The sequence below is a fragment of the Seriola dumerili genome, unplaced genomic scaffold (genome assembly GCF_002260705.1).
Source record: "Seriola dumerili isolate Sdu_G_001 unplaced genomic scaffold, Sdu_1.0 BDQW01000533.1, whole genome shotgun sequence".
Lineage (NCBI taxonomy): Eukaryota > Metazoa > Chordata > Actinopteri > Carangiformes > Carangidae > Seriola > Seriola dumerili.
Window position 1 is genome coordinate 1,142,508 of NW_019174788.1, and position 17,098 is coordinate 1,159,605.

The 17,098-nt window shown below is 39.9% G+C and overlaps 1 protein-coding gene across 1 annotated transcript; it reads right to left on the bottom strand.

Moving 5' to 3' along the window:
• Positions 1–4,197: 4,197 nt before the first annotated feature.
• sh3d21 (SH3 domain containing 21) lies at positions 4,198–16,452 on the bottom strand. Its single transcript, XM_022764266.1, has 16 exons — positions 16,307–16,452; positions 15,537–15,694; positions 15,382–15,439; positions 14,283–14,392; positions 13,779–13,869; positions 13,598–13,659; positions 13,474–13,504; positions 12,903–12,997; positions 12,468–12,569; positions 12,036–12,087; positions 9,506–9,556; positions 9,284–9,401; positions 8,133–8,301; positions 6,914–7,110; positions 5,088–5,151; positions 4,198–4,945 (listed from the first exon to the last, which is right to left on the bottom strand). The coding sequence occupies exons 1-16, from the start codon at positions 16,308–16,310 to the stop codon at positions 4,913–4,915; spliced, it is 1,395 nt and encodes a 464-aa protein (XP_022619987.1). The 5' UTR covers positions 16,311–16,452; the 3' UTR covers positions 4,198–4,912.
• Positions 16,453–17,098: the final 646 nt, after the last annotated feature.

Genomic DNA, 17,098 nt, shown 5'->3' on the forward strand with positions numbered 1-17,098 from the left:
GGTCCCCTGACTTGCTGCTAAACAGCAAATGTTAGATGGTGAATATAGTAAACACTGCAGTGCATCAGGGTTAACATTTCCATTGTGAGGATGTTAACTGACAGTAACATTTAGCTCAAAGCACAAGTTGCTAGCGTGGCTATAAACTGTTGTTAAATTGTCTTTCTGTTGTTGACCCTGCTGTCTTGGACTTCACTGGCTGCTGTTTTGTGCTCTTATGCTGTTGTTTCTGCTCGCTGGTTTTGCTCTTATGCTGTTAATGTGCCGGCTGCTTTTCCGCTGCTATGCTCCGCTGTTGCTATTGATGCTGGCTGCTAATTTCTGTTCGTATTTGTGCTCTACGCTGCTGATATTTGTGTGCTGGCTGAAATTTCTCTTCTGCTGTTAATACATTATGTGCATGTTGGTCATTTCTGTTTCTATGCTGTTGATTTAATGCTGGCTGCTAATTTCTGCTCTTATTCTGCTGAATTTACAGCATGTGCAGGATTGGGATTGGTATTAATTGTGAATGGCTTTCCTGCAGCGATTGAGCTCATATTTCCTTTAGTTGTTTGGCATGTGCAATTTGATGCGTTCATGCTTTTGGTTTCTCACACTTGACTACTATGTGTGTTGGGCTGAATTGGTTTTGTGACATCCTTTGTGTCTGGTTTGAGAAGTTTCCTGATGGCTCACTGCCATGTGTCTTTAGTAGGGTAATATTGAACACTGGCTTCAGGGAGGTACCAGCTCATTTATGTAATTATTTCCCTGTAATATTGGCTTCACAGGAAACTGCATGAGTTTTGTCACACACATAGGTGGCCATTTTCTTCTGATGCTTTATATTCATCTTAGAGAAATATGTCAATGCAATGACTGCTCACTTTTCATTTACACCTGTGCTGCTGCTGCTTCTGTCTCTGTCCTTGTGCTGATGTTGATCTGCTGCTGGTTACTGAGGTGTCTTGACAATTATTGGATGGATTGTGAATTTTGGTACAAACATATGTTCCCCACAGGATGAATTGCAGTAAGTTTAAAGATGACATGCCATGTAATGCCACCATCCAGCTTCAGCTGTTTGTAGTGTTTAGTGCTAAATAGTAAATGTTAGGAAACATGATGGTGAATATAGTAAACACTTCAGTACATCAGGGTTAACATTTCCATTGTGAGGATGTTAACTGACAGTAGCATTTAGCTCAAAGCACAAGTTGCTAGCGTGGCTGTAAACTGTTGCTAAATTGTCTTTCTGTTGTTGACATTGCTGTCTTGGACTTTGTTGCTGCTTTGTGCTCTTGTACTGCTGATATCTGCTCGCTGAATTTACTCTGTTTACCATGGCTGCTTTTCTGCCCCTGCTATGTCGATATTGATGCTGGCTGCTAATTTCTGTTCGTATTTGTGCTCTACGCTGCTGATATTTGTGTGCTGGCTGAAATTTCTCTTCTGCTGTTAATACATTATGTGCATGTTGGTCATTTCTGTTTCTATGCTGTTGATTTAATGCTGGCTGCTAATTTCTGCTCTTTATTCTGCTGAATTTACAGCATGTGCAGGATTCGGATTGGTGTTAATTGTGAATGGCTTTCCTGCAGCGATTGAGCTCATTTTTCTTTTGGTTGTTTGGCATGTGCAATTTGATGCGTTCATGCTTTTGGTTTCTCACACTTGAGTATTATGTGCGTTGGACAGAATTGTTTTTGTGACATCCTTTGTGTCTGGTTTGTTTTCCTGATGGCTCACTGTACTGCCATGTGTCTCCAGTAGGGTAATATTGAACACTGGCTTCAGGGAGGTAACAGCTCATTAATGTAATTACTTCCCTGTACCACAGAAAGAAGATGCTCACTAAATAGTTTGCTCCTTTCATTGTCTGTGGTGGCTAGCCCACACATAGTAGATTCCATATAATAGCTGGTGCCATGCACTGTGTCTAATGTGGTTTTGGGGGAGGAGTGTATTATTGTCACTCCCAAAACGCTGCTGTTCTGACTTTGGCACCCGCTCGTGGGGAGTGACGAGGTCAGGGCGTAGATGGCAAATATCAACTCTGTATTCACATAATAAATCTTTTCCACGTGAGTTGGCCGACTGACATATTGTTTGGCTGCCAATACAGACTTACAGACTTACATTGATGAATTGCCCGCACTGGGCGAATGTTTATACTGGACATTATCGCAAGTCAATCTTCAGTGGTTTGGTGATTTACAAGTTATGAAAGTATGAATTCTTGGCATGTCAATAAAGTTATACAAAAGGGAAAATACACTAAATACTCATTAGGGTATGGCACGTGTCCACATTCTTTCTGTTGGCCAACCTGGGGCCAGAAACTTGAGTGTTACATCCTTGTGCTGGGAGGCTGGTGTTGCATGGATGAACGTCTTGGCTGGAGAGGAAGCAGGCCAAGAACTACTGCTAGAGTCTTCCTCAAAGTACACGCTGTGCTGGAAGAGCAGACAGGGTTCAGGTTTGCCTTGGGGCCCACTCTGTTTTCAAATGGAGCCCACACTGAAATCTTCTTCTATTGAGGTCTTGGAAAAGCCTCACATGTGGTCACAGGCTTTCAGAAATCACAGGCGTTGATGGTGTGGACTCTTTTGAAGTAGCTGTGTAATTATATTTGTATAAACCTCTTGTGACTGGCTTTTACCTCAAAATCCTAGGACCCAAGATATGTTTTACTAGACCCACGACTGAATATTTTGAATAGTGTCCCTTTCATTTTGCAGGATGTAATCAAGACGCACGTGTAATTAGAAGCAACATATTTTAGCCTTATTGCAAACATGCATTTATGAAACAATACATCAATAAAAATTAAGTGAACATGACTAAGAGGGGAATCCAGTTAGTCTGAACCATAACACGGCGTGGGAAAGATGTCGACAAACACGAACAGAATACAAGATGTAAGGCTGTCATTTGTGGCTCTTTGGCTGATTACAGAAAAGATCCTTTTTATAGACAATGACATCTATAGCTACGTCCATGCTACTTAACCACTGCTAGTTAAATTACTTTCATTTTATTACAATGGTCAAATTTGAATGTTTTTTTGGAGTATAAAATGCAGCAAACAGCAGTCCTTTGACTATAATAAGTATGATTCCTCTCAGTAAATGGCTCCATGTTAAAGTTATCTTTTTAATATGTGGCAGATTTATTACCATTTCCATTGAGGTCATGCATATGATTTGTTTCTGAATCGGTCCAGACCTTTTCTCTGACACAGGCGAACTGTTCTTTCTCAGCTCCTCTTTCACAATTTCTAATTTTAACTCCAAGGGATTTTTTTTTGTATCTGACCTCTGAGCTCCAAAATGCTTCAGTTTTCAACACTTCAGTTCCATTTCACTCGTCTTAAATTTCTCCAATGTTACGGTGCACTGTACACTGCTTGTTGTCGCTGGAGACCTACAGCAGTATGTTTCTTACAAGTGAGTCAAATATTCACACAAGTGGTGTATTATGATTTATAAGAGTGCCTGTAGTGTAACCAGCACCCGTCATCACTGAGATCTTTTAGAGGTCCCTTAGTCAAAGAAGTGAAATTTCCACTCGTATTTGCAGGGCTTTACAGAAAGAGCATTCATTTTTCACGTCTTCCAAAAATTCTGAAATTTCTGCATTATCATCTGACCCTTTGTATGTTTACACTCATTTATCTCACCCCTTGTCCAAGAGGGAATGTGCCCTTGATCGCCATTATTCAACACAGTTTTTAAAAATAGTATGTTCCCATGGCAGTTTCAGAAGCACCCTGTCCCTGATGAGCTCCAGATGTTGTCCAGATGTGCTCTGCAGTGGGCAACACTAGTAGACAGGCTTAGACAAGGAACACACCACCAGTACTACCACCACAATTTGGAGCCAGAACCAGATTTATATGCCTCATTCTGAAGATGGCAGGATCCAAATATGGTCAAGTTAAATAACTTTCTCTATGATGGCTGCAAAGAATTTCTTATTAAATCTTCCCACTGTGATGAGTCACTAGTTAAAGAGTTTGCAGAGTGAGTCAGTTTTTCTCAGTGACATGGGATGCCTTTTCTACTTAGCTGCAAAAATGCAGTTGACCACAAACTTTATATAAATTCTGTAGTGCTTCGACAGCATTTTTTAAAGATTTCCTCTTGTAAAAACAGTGTCCATTAACATGAGTTATTTGCTCAAAGTTTAAATCTTTTCAGGTTTACTCTTCTGGGTGAAATACTTTTTTCTTTTTTTTTTTTGTGAGATCAGTAGCACCAGTTTACTTCCATTAATCCAGCTTTCACTGACAAGTTTGGCACTTCTCTTTATGTAGAAGAATGGACACACAGTGCCCCCCAGTGGATTAATGCAGCATTACATTCTGATGTAAAATTTCACCTGCATGTCAGTCCATGTTTTGACAGTAGAATTTCAGGTCCCCACATTCAGATAACAGTGCTCCTTTGGATGACTTCAAATTATCTTTTTAGTTCTTTGCAAAATACATCACAGTATTTCCTCCTATTTACAGCTGCATATATTACATATTCTGCTGAGGCGTTATGTTAAAAGTACAGTAAAACCTATGACAAGTAATAAACAGTTGAAATAGAACAATGCAAAACATAAATTTGCTATCAAGCGTAACCTACTTAGGACCAGTATTTGTTTCCAGCATTCGAATATGTTTAAAAGTTTAACAGTGTATCATTTAAAAGTCTTTTGGAGGATCAAGTTTGTTCAGTCCAGTGCAGGAGTGGCTTGATATGTCCAACTTTACTTCCTAATGTTGCCCTCGTTTGTGTGTCTGCAGTGGGAGAGCTCGCTTGTCTTCTCCCTCTCCACTCCACGTCAGAAAAATGTTCAACTTGTTTAAATTTGCAGTCCGAGGGCCATGCGTGGCACAGTGTCAGACAGCCCGCCCAGTCACAGTGTGTGTTGGGAATTAATGCTTCATCCTCAAACTGTTTACTTCTTCCTGTATGGGAAAGATATTTTTTAATCAATTATTACCTCAGTCATGGTCTACGGAACGACGAGCTTCTGTATTCTGTATTTGGCAATGTGCAGCGTGGGCAGTAAGACTGAATGCATGCAAACCCAACACACGCTTCACCTACCTGCAGTGCCAGTTGTTTGTCTCTCTGCTTCCTCAGTTCTTCTTTCACTTCCTGCATGTCTTGCCTGATCAAAAGAGACGGCGACAAAAAGAAGAGATGGTAGACATGATTATGTCAAAATAGGTTAGCTGCACTGTAAACTGCCAGTGGAGTCACATGAATAAAGGAAGGTATAAGTGAATTTAGAAGTCATTTAGTTTTTGCAGTGAGAGTGAACACCACATTGTGTAATTATCTTCTAACTAATACACTGATATAAAACTGAGATATAATTGATTTAATTAACACATAACTGTATATCTAAAAGCCCCTTTAAACTGTGTGATTTTGTCTGTCTGAGACGTAAGTTGACAGTGTTGAGAGAAATGTGGTAAAATCTGTGGTCATCAATGTGAAATGGTGGTACTAAATCGAAGTGAGAGACAACTCCACCGACAGCCGATTTGTGAACCAAAGGCCTGAGGCAAGATTCAGACAGCGACAGAAATTTAGCACTACGTTCTCACAGTGTGGCTGCTGCTATGACCCACCTCAAAAACCTCTACAAACAAGGGATTTTCCTAACCACTAATTTCCCCGTCGATTAAACGGATATTTACACTTAGACTAGTCGACTAATCTAAAGCGTCCACACAGCCTGTGCTGAATGTGGTTGCGCATTGCACCAGCTGAGTGGTTATATGCCATGTTATTCTGACACAGCCTGGATACAACGTTGTTTTCATTGTTTACATCAAAATACTGCCAAACACCGCTTTTTTTTAATGATTTGTTATCTGTGTACATCTTAGACGCAACAGTTAACTGACATTGTACGTTAATTGAATATTTATGATTAGTTTAACTGATCAGTACTTCTGGCGCCGACCAGCGCCGACAAATAATCGCACGCATTCCTATTATCCTATTACAAACCAACCGATCAGAATATAACATGAACTTGCACAGAATACAGTACATATTGTACGTGTCATTGTTGAATAAAGTTTAGTAGAAAAAAATGCATTAACCTAGAAGAAAAAGTTTGTGTGACTCTAGCAAAGAGGAAAACCTTGAGGATGAGGATGCCTTTTCAAAACATAAGGGTGGTACATGGGGATGACATGACCAATAACAATGATTACAGGGAAAAGTTGTGACACAAACAGGTGCAACAAAACCAACAGGGAAGCAACTACACGGTCCTAAAAGAAGGGTTTTCCGGCAACACAAAGTAAAACAACTGTGTGGGTGGACTGCTGGTGTATAGGGTTTTTAAGCTGTTGTATATTTGTACATAAAGTGTTTCTAATCAAAAATGGAAATATGCTTTTTCAAAAAACATGACCCTGTAGATTCATTTTAAAATCTACTCTGGTTAAAATCACATGTTGAGGGCTCCAGTTGGCAGGAAACCATGTGTCTACAATTCCACACAGCTTGGCTCGTGCTTCCCAACCAGGGCTCTGTGATGTTTCATATCAACGCAATCAAAGAGACAAGATATGCCAAAGATCTAACATGGTTGAGTCCAGTTTTTTTCTGGATGGAGCACTCATGTTAAGTACACAGTTTGTATTTCTCTCTTAGGTTTTGATAAATCACTTCCTGTGTGCGTTTAAGTGTCTACAAACATCAGAAATTCAACTGGGAGAAGATTAGGCGTCTTCACCATCTCAGTTACAGAAGATAAGAAACACTTTTTAATGTTTTGAAGTCCCTCTCTGTGATTCAACATGACGGTTTTTGTATTTAATATTAAAGTACAGCAGCTTTATTTTTCTCGTAAACACCTCCCAGTCACTTAGGTTTTAAATATGGCCATGTTATGGATGAATGTTACTCACTCATGTCGTGTCTGTAGCAGATCCAGAGTCATCCTCAGCTCTTTGATCTCAGCCTGTAGGCTTTCCACAGTTAGCTCTTCTTTAGTGGTCACAGTTCTACCATCCACAGCCACTTTGGGCGGCACTGGTCGAACAGGAGGCGGTGTCTTGGGGCGGTGATCAGGCTTTGCTGGTGATGGCAGGAGATTTTCTGTACCCTGCAATGAATAAGGTTGCTTTGAATGACATTGTACAGACCAATGAACTTCACTGGCTTCATGCCAAAATATTTATTTTTAGAATATTTTTTTGTAAGCAAGGTGACTTCTCTAGTGAGAACTTTTTTTTGGCAATGATTCCGGTTCTGTGTGGTCACTGGCGCTCTGTGGAAGAGAATCAGCCACAAATTTAATGATCGTCTTTGCTAATAATCTTTCCTCAGAACCTGCTGTAAGAACTCCACATTCCTAGCTATGCCAGTCTATCCACTGTCTTTTGAGCAGTCAAGCACAAATCATAAAAGGATACTTCAGGGAATAAATTCCTTTATTTCTCAGGATGACTTTTGATAGCCTGGGGATCAGGCCTAAACTTGTTGCCCTCAGTGTAAAGGGGCAAGGTAGACAGCCCATGAAAACTTTGGGTGTGGCTATAACTAGGTTCTTTTCTCTGGTTCAAACATGCCACATGGCTGCGTTGCATTCTGATCTATTGAGGGTGCAAGTGCAGGAATTCTTATCTCTTCCTCTGTTACAATAACTTCTCTTGTGACTGCTGGACCTTAGAGCATGGGTGAGTCAGTGGAATGTGTAAAGCCTATAAAATATGTACCACCCATGACATAGATTGGAAAACATTTTCTGTTAAATCTAGAAATAACCTGCCATGAGAAAATGGGGGAAATTAAAACAGTATACCACCAAATAACTAAAATATGTATTTCAAAGAAACCTATCCTGACCCATTGTACAACAAAAATGTAATGTGATTTTTACCGGACAAATGCACAAGATAAAGTATAGGGAAGCCTCATTGTTGCGGTGATAATCTCAAGTTGCAAAGGTCATCTACAGAAATAGTAGTTAGTAGTTAGTAGCCAGGTGGTTTAGCGGGGTGTGTTTGTTGCCAAAGTCAGGCATTTATTATGTAACTCCTTCCTTCTGTGTTGTTCGTACTTCAGGCTAAAGTTGTTGCAAACTGATAATACATCAATATTTGACTGTCACTAAACTGGACATACTTGTGCTGTCGTGACCAGGCCTGACGGTGGCCTCCTCTGAGGGGGTTTGGCTCTGTTTGCTGTAGGGTGGATCAGCTTTTCAGTCTGCACATCCACTCCATCGAACTGGTCGGTTTCCTTCTCCTCAGGTTGTTTTGATGAGAGAGGAGCCACATCACCATTGGTTTTACTGAAAATGAGAGCAGAATTTTCTGAGTTTGAACATACGTCAACCTTTGACTGAATGAAATGAAAAGTGGGGCACATGAGGGGTGTAAATCATGTTCTTCTGACATCTTTAATGAAAGTCAACTGTGTTGCACGGACTGTAGTTCATATTCTCAAGGAAAATAAAAAAAAAAAATAAAAAAAAAACTTCGAATGAAGTTTCCGGTCTTGTAAACTCTGACGGGTGCAGGTGCAGAGCATGGCAGCTGGAGTCTTGAAGTCTCTCCGTATGTCTATTTTTGTTCTGGCATATGTTTCACTTTTACAGCACATATGAAATGATGGCAGGTCTTCAGAGTCACAACTCAATACCCTTTACATACTGGTTTGATCTGATGTGAGGCTTTTAAATAATCAGCCTGAATGTGAGTGAGTTTATATAACATGATGACGGATTCTTAAAGAAAAAAAAAAAGCTGGAAAATTATCCCTTCCAAACTTACAGTATTTGCTTGGAAACAGTTTTCAGAAAAAGTTGTTCTCCATTAGCAGCCCCCTCAAGAAAGGGCCATTTTTGTTTTCTTAGCTTTGTGTGTGTGTGTGTGTGTGTGTGTGTGTGTGTGTGTGTGCATGTTTGTGTGTGTTTTGCTCAGGAAACAGGAAATGGGCTGCTCTCGTCTGTTTAGGCCCAATCTGACTCATCCCAGAGTTTCCACTGGGCTAATAAAGGTCGGGCATCCTGGCATTCTTCTATTAAGACACCATGGCAACTGGTGGCGGCAACCAAAACCTTTAACATCTAAAGGCTCCGCTCCCGGTGCCAGACCAAAGAGGAGAAAGTGTTCCTGACATTTCCCCCAAAGGCTCTTTCGCTTTAGAAAGGTTGCAAATGAATCACTATTCACGTCCGTGAGTCAGTGGACATATTATCCAGTAAGTCTTAAGTGGTGATGCATGGAGATTAGTAGTGCAAGAGAACATCAGGCCCGTTTGGTGGAACTCACTTGGGTAAAAACTTGTTAGGTTTGTCTTTGACCGGAGGCGGACTGGGCTTGTGGATGGATGGCAGCTTGACTTTGGTTGGAGGATTGGTTCTCAGGTCCTGAGCCTCTGGTTTGTCATCTGTAAAGCAAAGTCATCACATTACTCCACAACATTATTTATTTTTAGATGGGAAAATGTCCCAATAAAGTTATGTTTACCATGGGAGTCAGTAGTATTCATACCTTTTGTCTTTGCTGGACCACCTTTCTCCATCGCTGATTCCTCTGTCTTCACTGAAAAAAACAGCAGTGAGTGAAAAATGATTTCGTCAGACAAATATTGTCACTTTGAGTCCTTTGGTCAACTGGAAAATGTTTCCTGAAGCAACCGTTTTCAAGGTCCCTTCAATCTGCAGGACATTTGTGTGTAACAGTATGAATACAGAGCAGGTTGTTGCTAAACTAAGTTAGCTTTCACACCTGCAGCAGGTGATTCTCCTGTGATAAGTAGTGATACCCTCTGTCAGTTCTGCTTACTTTGACAGCACCACTTGTATTAATGTATGATTGTTTTCCTTGACATGACTTAGAAGAAGTATAACACTGCCAGTAAAAAAACCCACTGGCTTATTTTATTAGTGAGAGAGATTTGCATTCATATATGCCAGAAAGCCTTATGGTTTAAATTTGGTGGAGAAAAAAAAGTGAATGGCCATAAATTGTAATGTTGTTTAAGAGCAGTTGCATGGGAAAGAAATCATGTGCACATCGCTGCAGCTGCATCCAATAATACTGTAGTAACAGTTCCCGAGGGTCTCAACAGGTTCATCAGGGACAGACACTCACAATAATACAGCCCATGAGAGAGTTCACCTTGGAGACTGGGAGAACAGATGCTTAAATTAGGAAGCCTCAGTCAAATGAAGGTAATGTGATTCCTGTTTGCTATGCAAGTCAAGTGCTTGAGAACAGATAAGGTTGAGGAACCTGGTTACAGCCCTGATAAATAAATACAAACGTGAATATAGTAATATAATAAGTAAAACTGCCCTAATGCATCACCCTCAAGAAAAAGAGCACAACACTTTGCTTAAAGCCTGTAGGGCGCAGGCTCAGAGACGAATAACTGACCAAATAAGAACGCAGGAAGCCTACCTTGACTGTTCAAAGCATTGCGTAACATTCCCTCTTAAGCAAACCATCCACACAGCAGTAGTAGCTCAAGTGCTTCTTCTTGTGCTGGTTGTGAAAAATCTCTGTGACAGTGCTCCCCCCCCCACCCACCCCCACCCCCGTATCCCCACCTCCACCCCCTTGTTTCCTCCAAGACTCTTGAACTGTGTCACATGACCAGTCTAACCATCCCCCATTTCACTATAGTCTGAGACTTCCTGTGAGAATTCTTGTGAGTGATACTGTGTGGGGAAAAAAAATGCTGTAATGAGTGTAATGTGGCGGCAACACAAAATGTGAGATGGTGCTGATTATGAGCCAGTTCAGGTGACGTCTTTGAGTGGCAGAGCACTTTGTACAGCAGTGTTCACCTCCACAAATCTTTTGATGAATATGCATTTTGACTTTCCAACCAATAGTTGTATAAGTATAAAGAGACATTTTTTGTTGTTTTGTTGGTACAAAAATATGCTAAATTTGCAACTTGCAACACCGACAGCATTCCTCAGCTGAAACCTGACTGTAAGCCACATCCTGCTCTGTGCAGCTTGCAGACTCCATATCTACATCTTGTTTCAAATGCTGTTAATGCACATTCAGTCTTTTTTTTAAGTCACCAAACTTTAAAAAAAAATAAATAAATAAAATGAAAAATAAGCTCACATTGATAATGTTTGCTCCGTACTGGATCTGTGTATTAATGCACAATAATAAGGATACATTTTTTTGTTTTAATGATTTTATAATAACTAATGTTGCATTCCACTGTTACCATGTATCAGAGTACCAAATCTTAAAATATGAAAATAGGGCAATAATATTAAAATTTTGGTTTGAATAAAAACATCCTTCAGTGAGGAGAAAACTTTGAGAGGCAGCAGCTGAGCGACAGTGAGTTCATTTAATATGTGCTGCAGGGCAGGCAACACCTGTCTGACCACCTTTGCATGGCGCCTAGGTGAATACTTTCAGTCAAGATATCTGATTACACTACATCACAGGTTATTATTGTAAGGTACATTTAGCTAGATCTAGAAGGACAAGATCACAGTGTCAGTGATGTTAACATGTTAATATAACTCTTGTGACCATCTGCACATTTAGTGAAAATAGTCTTTTCTCACATGTAGTGATGAACAAACATTGCGTAGAATTAAATGATTTTAGGCCAAAATCAGCACTGGTAGAATCTTCTGATGAGGACTGTGAATCCTGCAATAGTTTTTTTTTTTTTTTTTTTTTCAAACTGTGTGTTGGTTGGTAAACAGAGGAGAAAAAAAAATGAAAGTATAATTAACCAATGTAGTGAATTAATATGTAAAAGCAATACTGTTAGGGCTTGAAGTTGCTCCAGGGGACCGTTTTGGCTGCTTTTTTTTTTTTTTAACCTCATGCCAAAAAAGTGCCCAACCAGTAATGCTGCCAATTTCTCCATCTGCTAAAACAACAGGCCATCACTATCCAGACTGTGAGCAGACTGCCAGGGCAAACACCACTGCAGCCAGAAATCATATGAGTCAGAGAAGAACCTCTAAAAACACGAAGCTCAGCCTCGCATCTGTTCCTGTGCCGCTGCGCTCGATCAATGCTGTTCTCTTACCTGAGAGTTTGTTGTTGATGTTGCGTGCAGGCGGTTGGCTTGTGGTCCCAGACTAGAGGAGGAGAAACGGAAAACTCAACAGGCTTGCTAGTATGTCCCCGTGTGCATTAAAGACACCTCCTATACTACACAGTCTTTCCACTGAGGGAATTTTCAGTGAGTAAGAGAGGATGTTAAAGACGGGCCTGAGTCACCGTGAACCGGCTGCAGACCAAAGTCACACAAAAAGAAACACAAACACCAGCCAGCTGAAAATAAACACACATTAGTTTGCAGTTTAAGGACATTTCGAAAATAATAAAATAAGTATAGCCACTATTAGTTACAGTGAAACATGTCCATGGATTCATGACTGTCCACCTCTTGACGATATGAAAGGTCCTGTCCAAGGGGGATACACTGTGTTTGAGATAGTGTGTCAGGTCCACTCACTTGCAGACTGTCCACTGTCGGTATCACCATGACAAAGTTATCAGGAAAGAAGCCGCAGCGTCCGTTCAGCTCTCCCTCCCACCAGCCTTCATCTTCTGTTTCCTTCAGATGGAGATTAAAAAGAAGCTCAAAACACGGCGCTGTCCTTTGGGACGTGAGGTTAGCACACGGTCAGGCAAAAAAACATTGCTATCTCAGAATTGGTCCTCTTTTATAATACATTATGATTTTTGATTTTGTGTCATTTAAACATGCGTGTCATCTTGTGCACACATGATTTCCTTGAGAGCGAGACAACTGGTTTGGCAGGTTAAATGATACGACATACCAGTAGCTAGTTAAGAAATTGCACCCGGAGGAGTTTTTGAGTTTGTCAATAGTATGACATCAGGAAAACACGTCATCCAAGATAAAAACAATAAAATGTGCTCGAACCTTTCTCAGTACCACAACAACGTCTCCTTTTTTCAGTTCCAACTCATCTTCTGCTTTGGCCTTGTAGTCAAACATGACCTGGCAGCATTCCTTCACTGAGGACACACAATATAAGAGATAACATGATGACGAACCTTAAAGAAGCATTGTCATACACATGTGATTGTAATAAAAGCTTTCAACAACAATGACGAATCTTATCAGCCTTGTGCGCAACCTTCACTTACTAAGTCAAAGTAAACCGCTGATCCCTCACTGATATTCCACTCTGTTGTAAGACTGAACAGTGATTAATCAAGCCATCTTACTGGAAGTATTTATTCTTGACCACACCCATAAACCATTCAGGTTAAAAGTAAAGGTATTACCACTTTTTAACGTTGATGGTATGTCAGGGTAAAAATAAACCTGTCCGGTTGCATTTGAAATGCTGTTTAAAATTAGAAACGGTGTCAAAAACGAGGATAACCCCTTTCAGTGTTTAAGTTCATGTTTTCACTTTACTTTACCTAACTTTCACTGTATTTATTATTTATTGTAATTTTGACTTAAGAAAAAAATGTGAACTTACAGTTTTTTCCTTTGTTCCTCACACTCGCTCTCTGAGATATTTTAATGGGGGACAAAAACAAAATTTAAGTAGAAGGAAAATGGAAAAATATGTGTTTCAGGGAAGTTATTTCAGCGCTACGTACCTCCTTACTGAACACTGCGTCTGTGAGTTTGGGTCTTGCCTTGCCCTCGTTGTGCTTGATGTCTGTAAAAAGAGTATGAACAATAATGCGTTCAGCAGTTATTTGTTTTTTTTTTTAAATGTTAGTTTAGATTATATGTGTAAAATAAAAAAAACATATACATAGGTTTGGCTTCACCAACCTTTAGGGGAAACAAAGATTTCTTTGACAAAATTTGAAGGAAATGCTCCCACTTTGCCATTTTTTACCCCCATCCACCATCCATCTTCAATCTGTTGTATAGATTGTATCAGGGAGAGACAACATATAGCAAGAAAGCATGTGAGAGAAAAGAGATTAACGGATCATTACTTATCATTCCATAAACATGGAGATTACAGTCAGATGTCTGATTGTTTGAACTAGTAACATGTGTCTCCATAAAGCTGTCATTTGTCTGAGACTCTTTGTCAGCCTGGCGGCCAAATACAAAGCGAACGTAACACTGAAGCAATGAATGAATATGTAAAACTGGCTGTGTAAACATTTCATCAATGTTCTGATTTACATATAATTCCCAGGTTGTAGGTGCTTCGGGCTTCTCACCAGTGGACTACTGCGACTCCTTTGCAGAGCGTGCAGAGCCGCTGTTTGGTTATTGGAGTTCAAATGTGAATGTTTGAGCAGGGATTCGAAGGAACTTTACCTCTCTGATGATCTCAATAGTCTCGCCAACAACCAGCTCCATCTCATCCTCATTTATGCGGCTGTAGGCGAACACTACCTCGCATTTCCTCGTCTGTTTCATCCTCTTTGCTGAAAACACAGAATCATCAGCCACATCGACAGGTGTGTGTTAAGTGTATAATCTACTGGTAATGCAGATGGAGAAATTAGTGTTTGGCTTGATAAAAGGCAGAGTAGTTAAGTTTACAGGATGGTGGTAAGACTATGGTGCTCATTCATCTTTCTCTTGTGTCTGATCCCTCAAAGGTTCTGTGTTTGTCTTTATGTGCTCCCTCTTCATACGCTATAATTAAGCTTTGCGTAGTGAGGATGTGGTAAACCTATTTACAGTCAGCTTGCCTTCTGTACTGTCTTGCTGAGTGCACGCACCACACTGACCACAATATTTAACACATGTGATTTTAGACTATAAAGGTTTTAGCAGATAAACCCACCTGATTTGAATAGCATAGTCAAATATTTTCATGGTTTTATTTGAGCCGACACTCATGCATGCTGAAATAAGGGGATTATAAATATTGCAATATGTGCAGACTTGTAGTACTTTTTAAATGTAATAACATCACCTCTAATTGACTGGAACTGATATAATGTGCCTGACACTGCGATGCCAGAAGGCAGCTAACTCTGGATCTTGTACAGAGTCAAGTTTAAACAGATTTAATAGTTTAGGAGTATCATTCCGAATGGAGATGTCGCACATCTGAAGTAATTGCTACCATCTCCCAACAAAATGATATAAAAGTTCTATCCATCGTAAACATTACATTTTTGTTTTTTTTTATTTGTTTTTTGTTTTTTTTAAGAGTAAGTTGTTTTATTTTGAAATCTTGGATCATATTGTTTGAAAAAAAGGATTAGTGTGATAATTCGATTGGTTTTTAGATTATAGACGTGCAAGACTCGGATCATGTAAAGGATTGATTGATTGATTGATTGATTGATGGATGAAATCTATCAAAACAAAGTAATTCCAAAAGGAATATATAGTCTTTTAAATTGAAACCCTTCTCTGCTTTCTGGTCAAAGTGTGTGTGAATTTAGACTTAGCGTTGTACTTTTTCTGATGCTTCGTGGTTCCCTCTTGCTGTCACCCATCAAATAGACTGGCACCTCCTGTAAAGAAAAAACAGAACGCGGCATATTGTAACACATGCGGGTAAACACGAACACACACAGTACAGTTACAGAACAGTGCCCTGTGTCAACAAACCTTGACAAAGTTGGCAGGGAAGATGCCTCTCTTTCCTCTCAGCTCCCCCTCCAGCCACCCCTCCTCTCCGGCCTTGGCGACATTCTTGATCACATCCCCCGCCCTCATTGTGATCTCGTCTGCCATGGTGCCCTCGAAGTCGATCAGCACCAGCACCTCTACAGCGGCGGAGCCGTAAATGGGGCAGAAAATTAGATTCTTTGCACAAAGGCTGGTGTATACTTGCCTCACAAGTTGATGTGTCCTGACATTTCAAAAGCTCTAGAAGCTCTTGCCAAGGATACAGGCTGTGAGTGAATGTGGATTGTTACAGATAAACCGTACAGTTTTCTTTTGTCAGAAATCTTTCCTCACACATGGAAAACCATATTTTCTGTGTCAGTATTTTCCTGCGGCATTAAGAGAACTTTACAGAAGTGAAAAACCAACAACTGGCAGAAAAGTTGGTGGGTTTTTCCAGCACTCACTGACTTAATAAGATCTCTGGACACATCCAAATAATACGTTTACCCTCATTTTCAGCAAACACAAATGCATATATTAAGTCAATGCAAAGCTATTCAGTCGTGCCACTGCTTTAGTGTTATTTGCATTTCAAATTAAAATATTTTATGAAATCAACAGCATTTTAAACACATACAGATCAACTTAGTTTTATCAATACATAGCTGTTTTCTTTGTGTTTTACCAGGAAACTATGAAGCAGAGAGACGAAAACGTGTAGAAATTCTACTTCTAAACGTATAGAAAAAGCCATAACACTGACTCACCCATTGTGTCTTTCTTTTCGTTCACCCTCTGATTTGAATATGTAATTCCTTCACAAAGCAGCAAACAAACTCTTGAGTTAGAAGGAGAACTGAAAGAGTGTGGTTGTGTTGTCTAAGACCGATAGATATGGCAGCCAAGGCCCTTCTTCCTACTTGTCAAACATTAACATTGAGCAACTTTTCCTGAGGCTAGTCATGACGAGTCAACATCAAGGAGTAGGATGGGTCATACAGTAGAGCAGACAGAGAGAGAGAGAGAGAGAGAGAGAGAGAGAGAAGGAGGAGAAAGAGGAACAGGTAAGACAGGTTTGAAGTAAAAGAACAAAGCTCATAATAAGTGGAGCTTGCAGTGGAGCATGACAATATAGTTCATCTGCAGCAAAAAGAAATGTTATAACACAAAAGTCAGCATTCACAAGCAGAACAATTAGACTTTATTCCATCTTTTGCACTCTCTCATCTATATGTTGTCACTATGGGATAAAATAGCTGCAGATTACAAATAAATTCAATTTCAATACCTCATGTGGGTTTGTTGGGAGGAGTGTGTTTGAGTGTCTGACTGTGCTGTTGTGCGCCTGTTAAGGCAAAGTGGTTGGCCGCTTATAGAAAGCAGAAGTGAGATAAGTAAGACTGAATTTCACAAAAATTTCAAAAAAGTTTCTTTTTATACTTTGCTACTTTTCTTTACCATGTGTTTATTAATTTATGAATTTATTTTCCAATAAAATATGCTTAATTGTTATATAAAAGTTGTGGTTGTAGTAGCTAAGCCTCTCTCTGTCCTCCCCT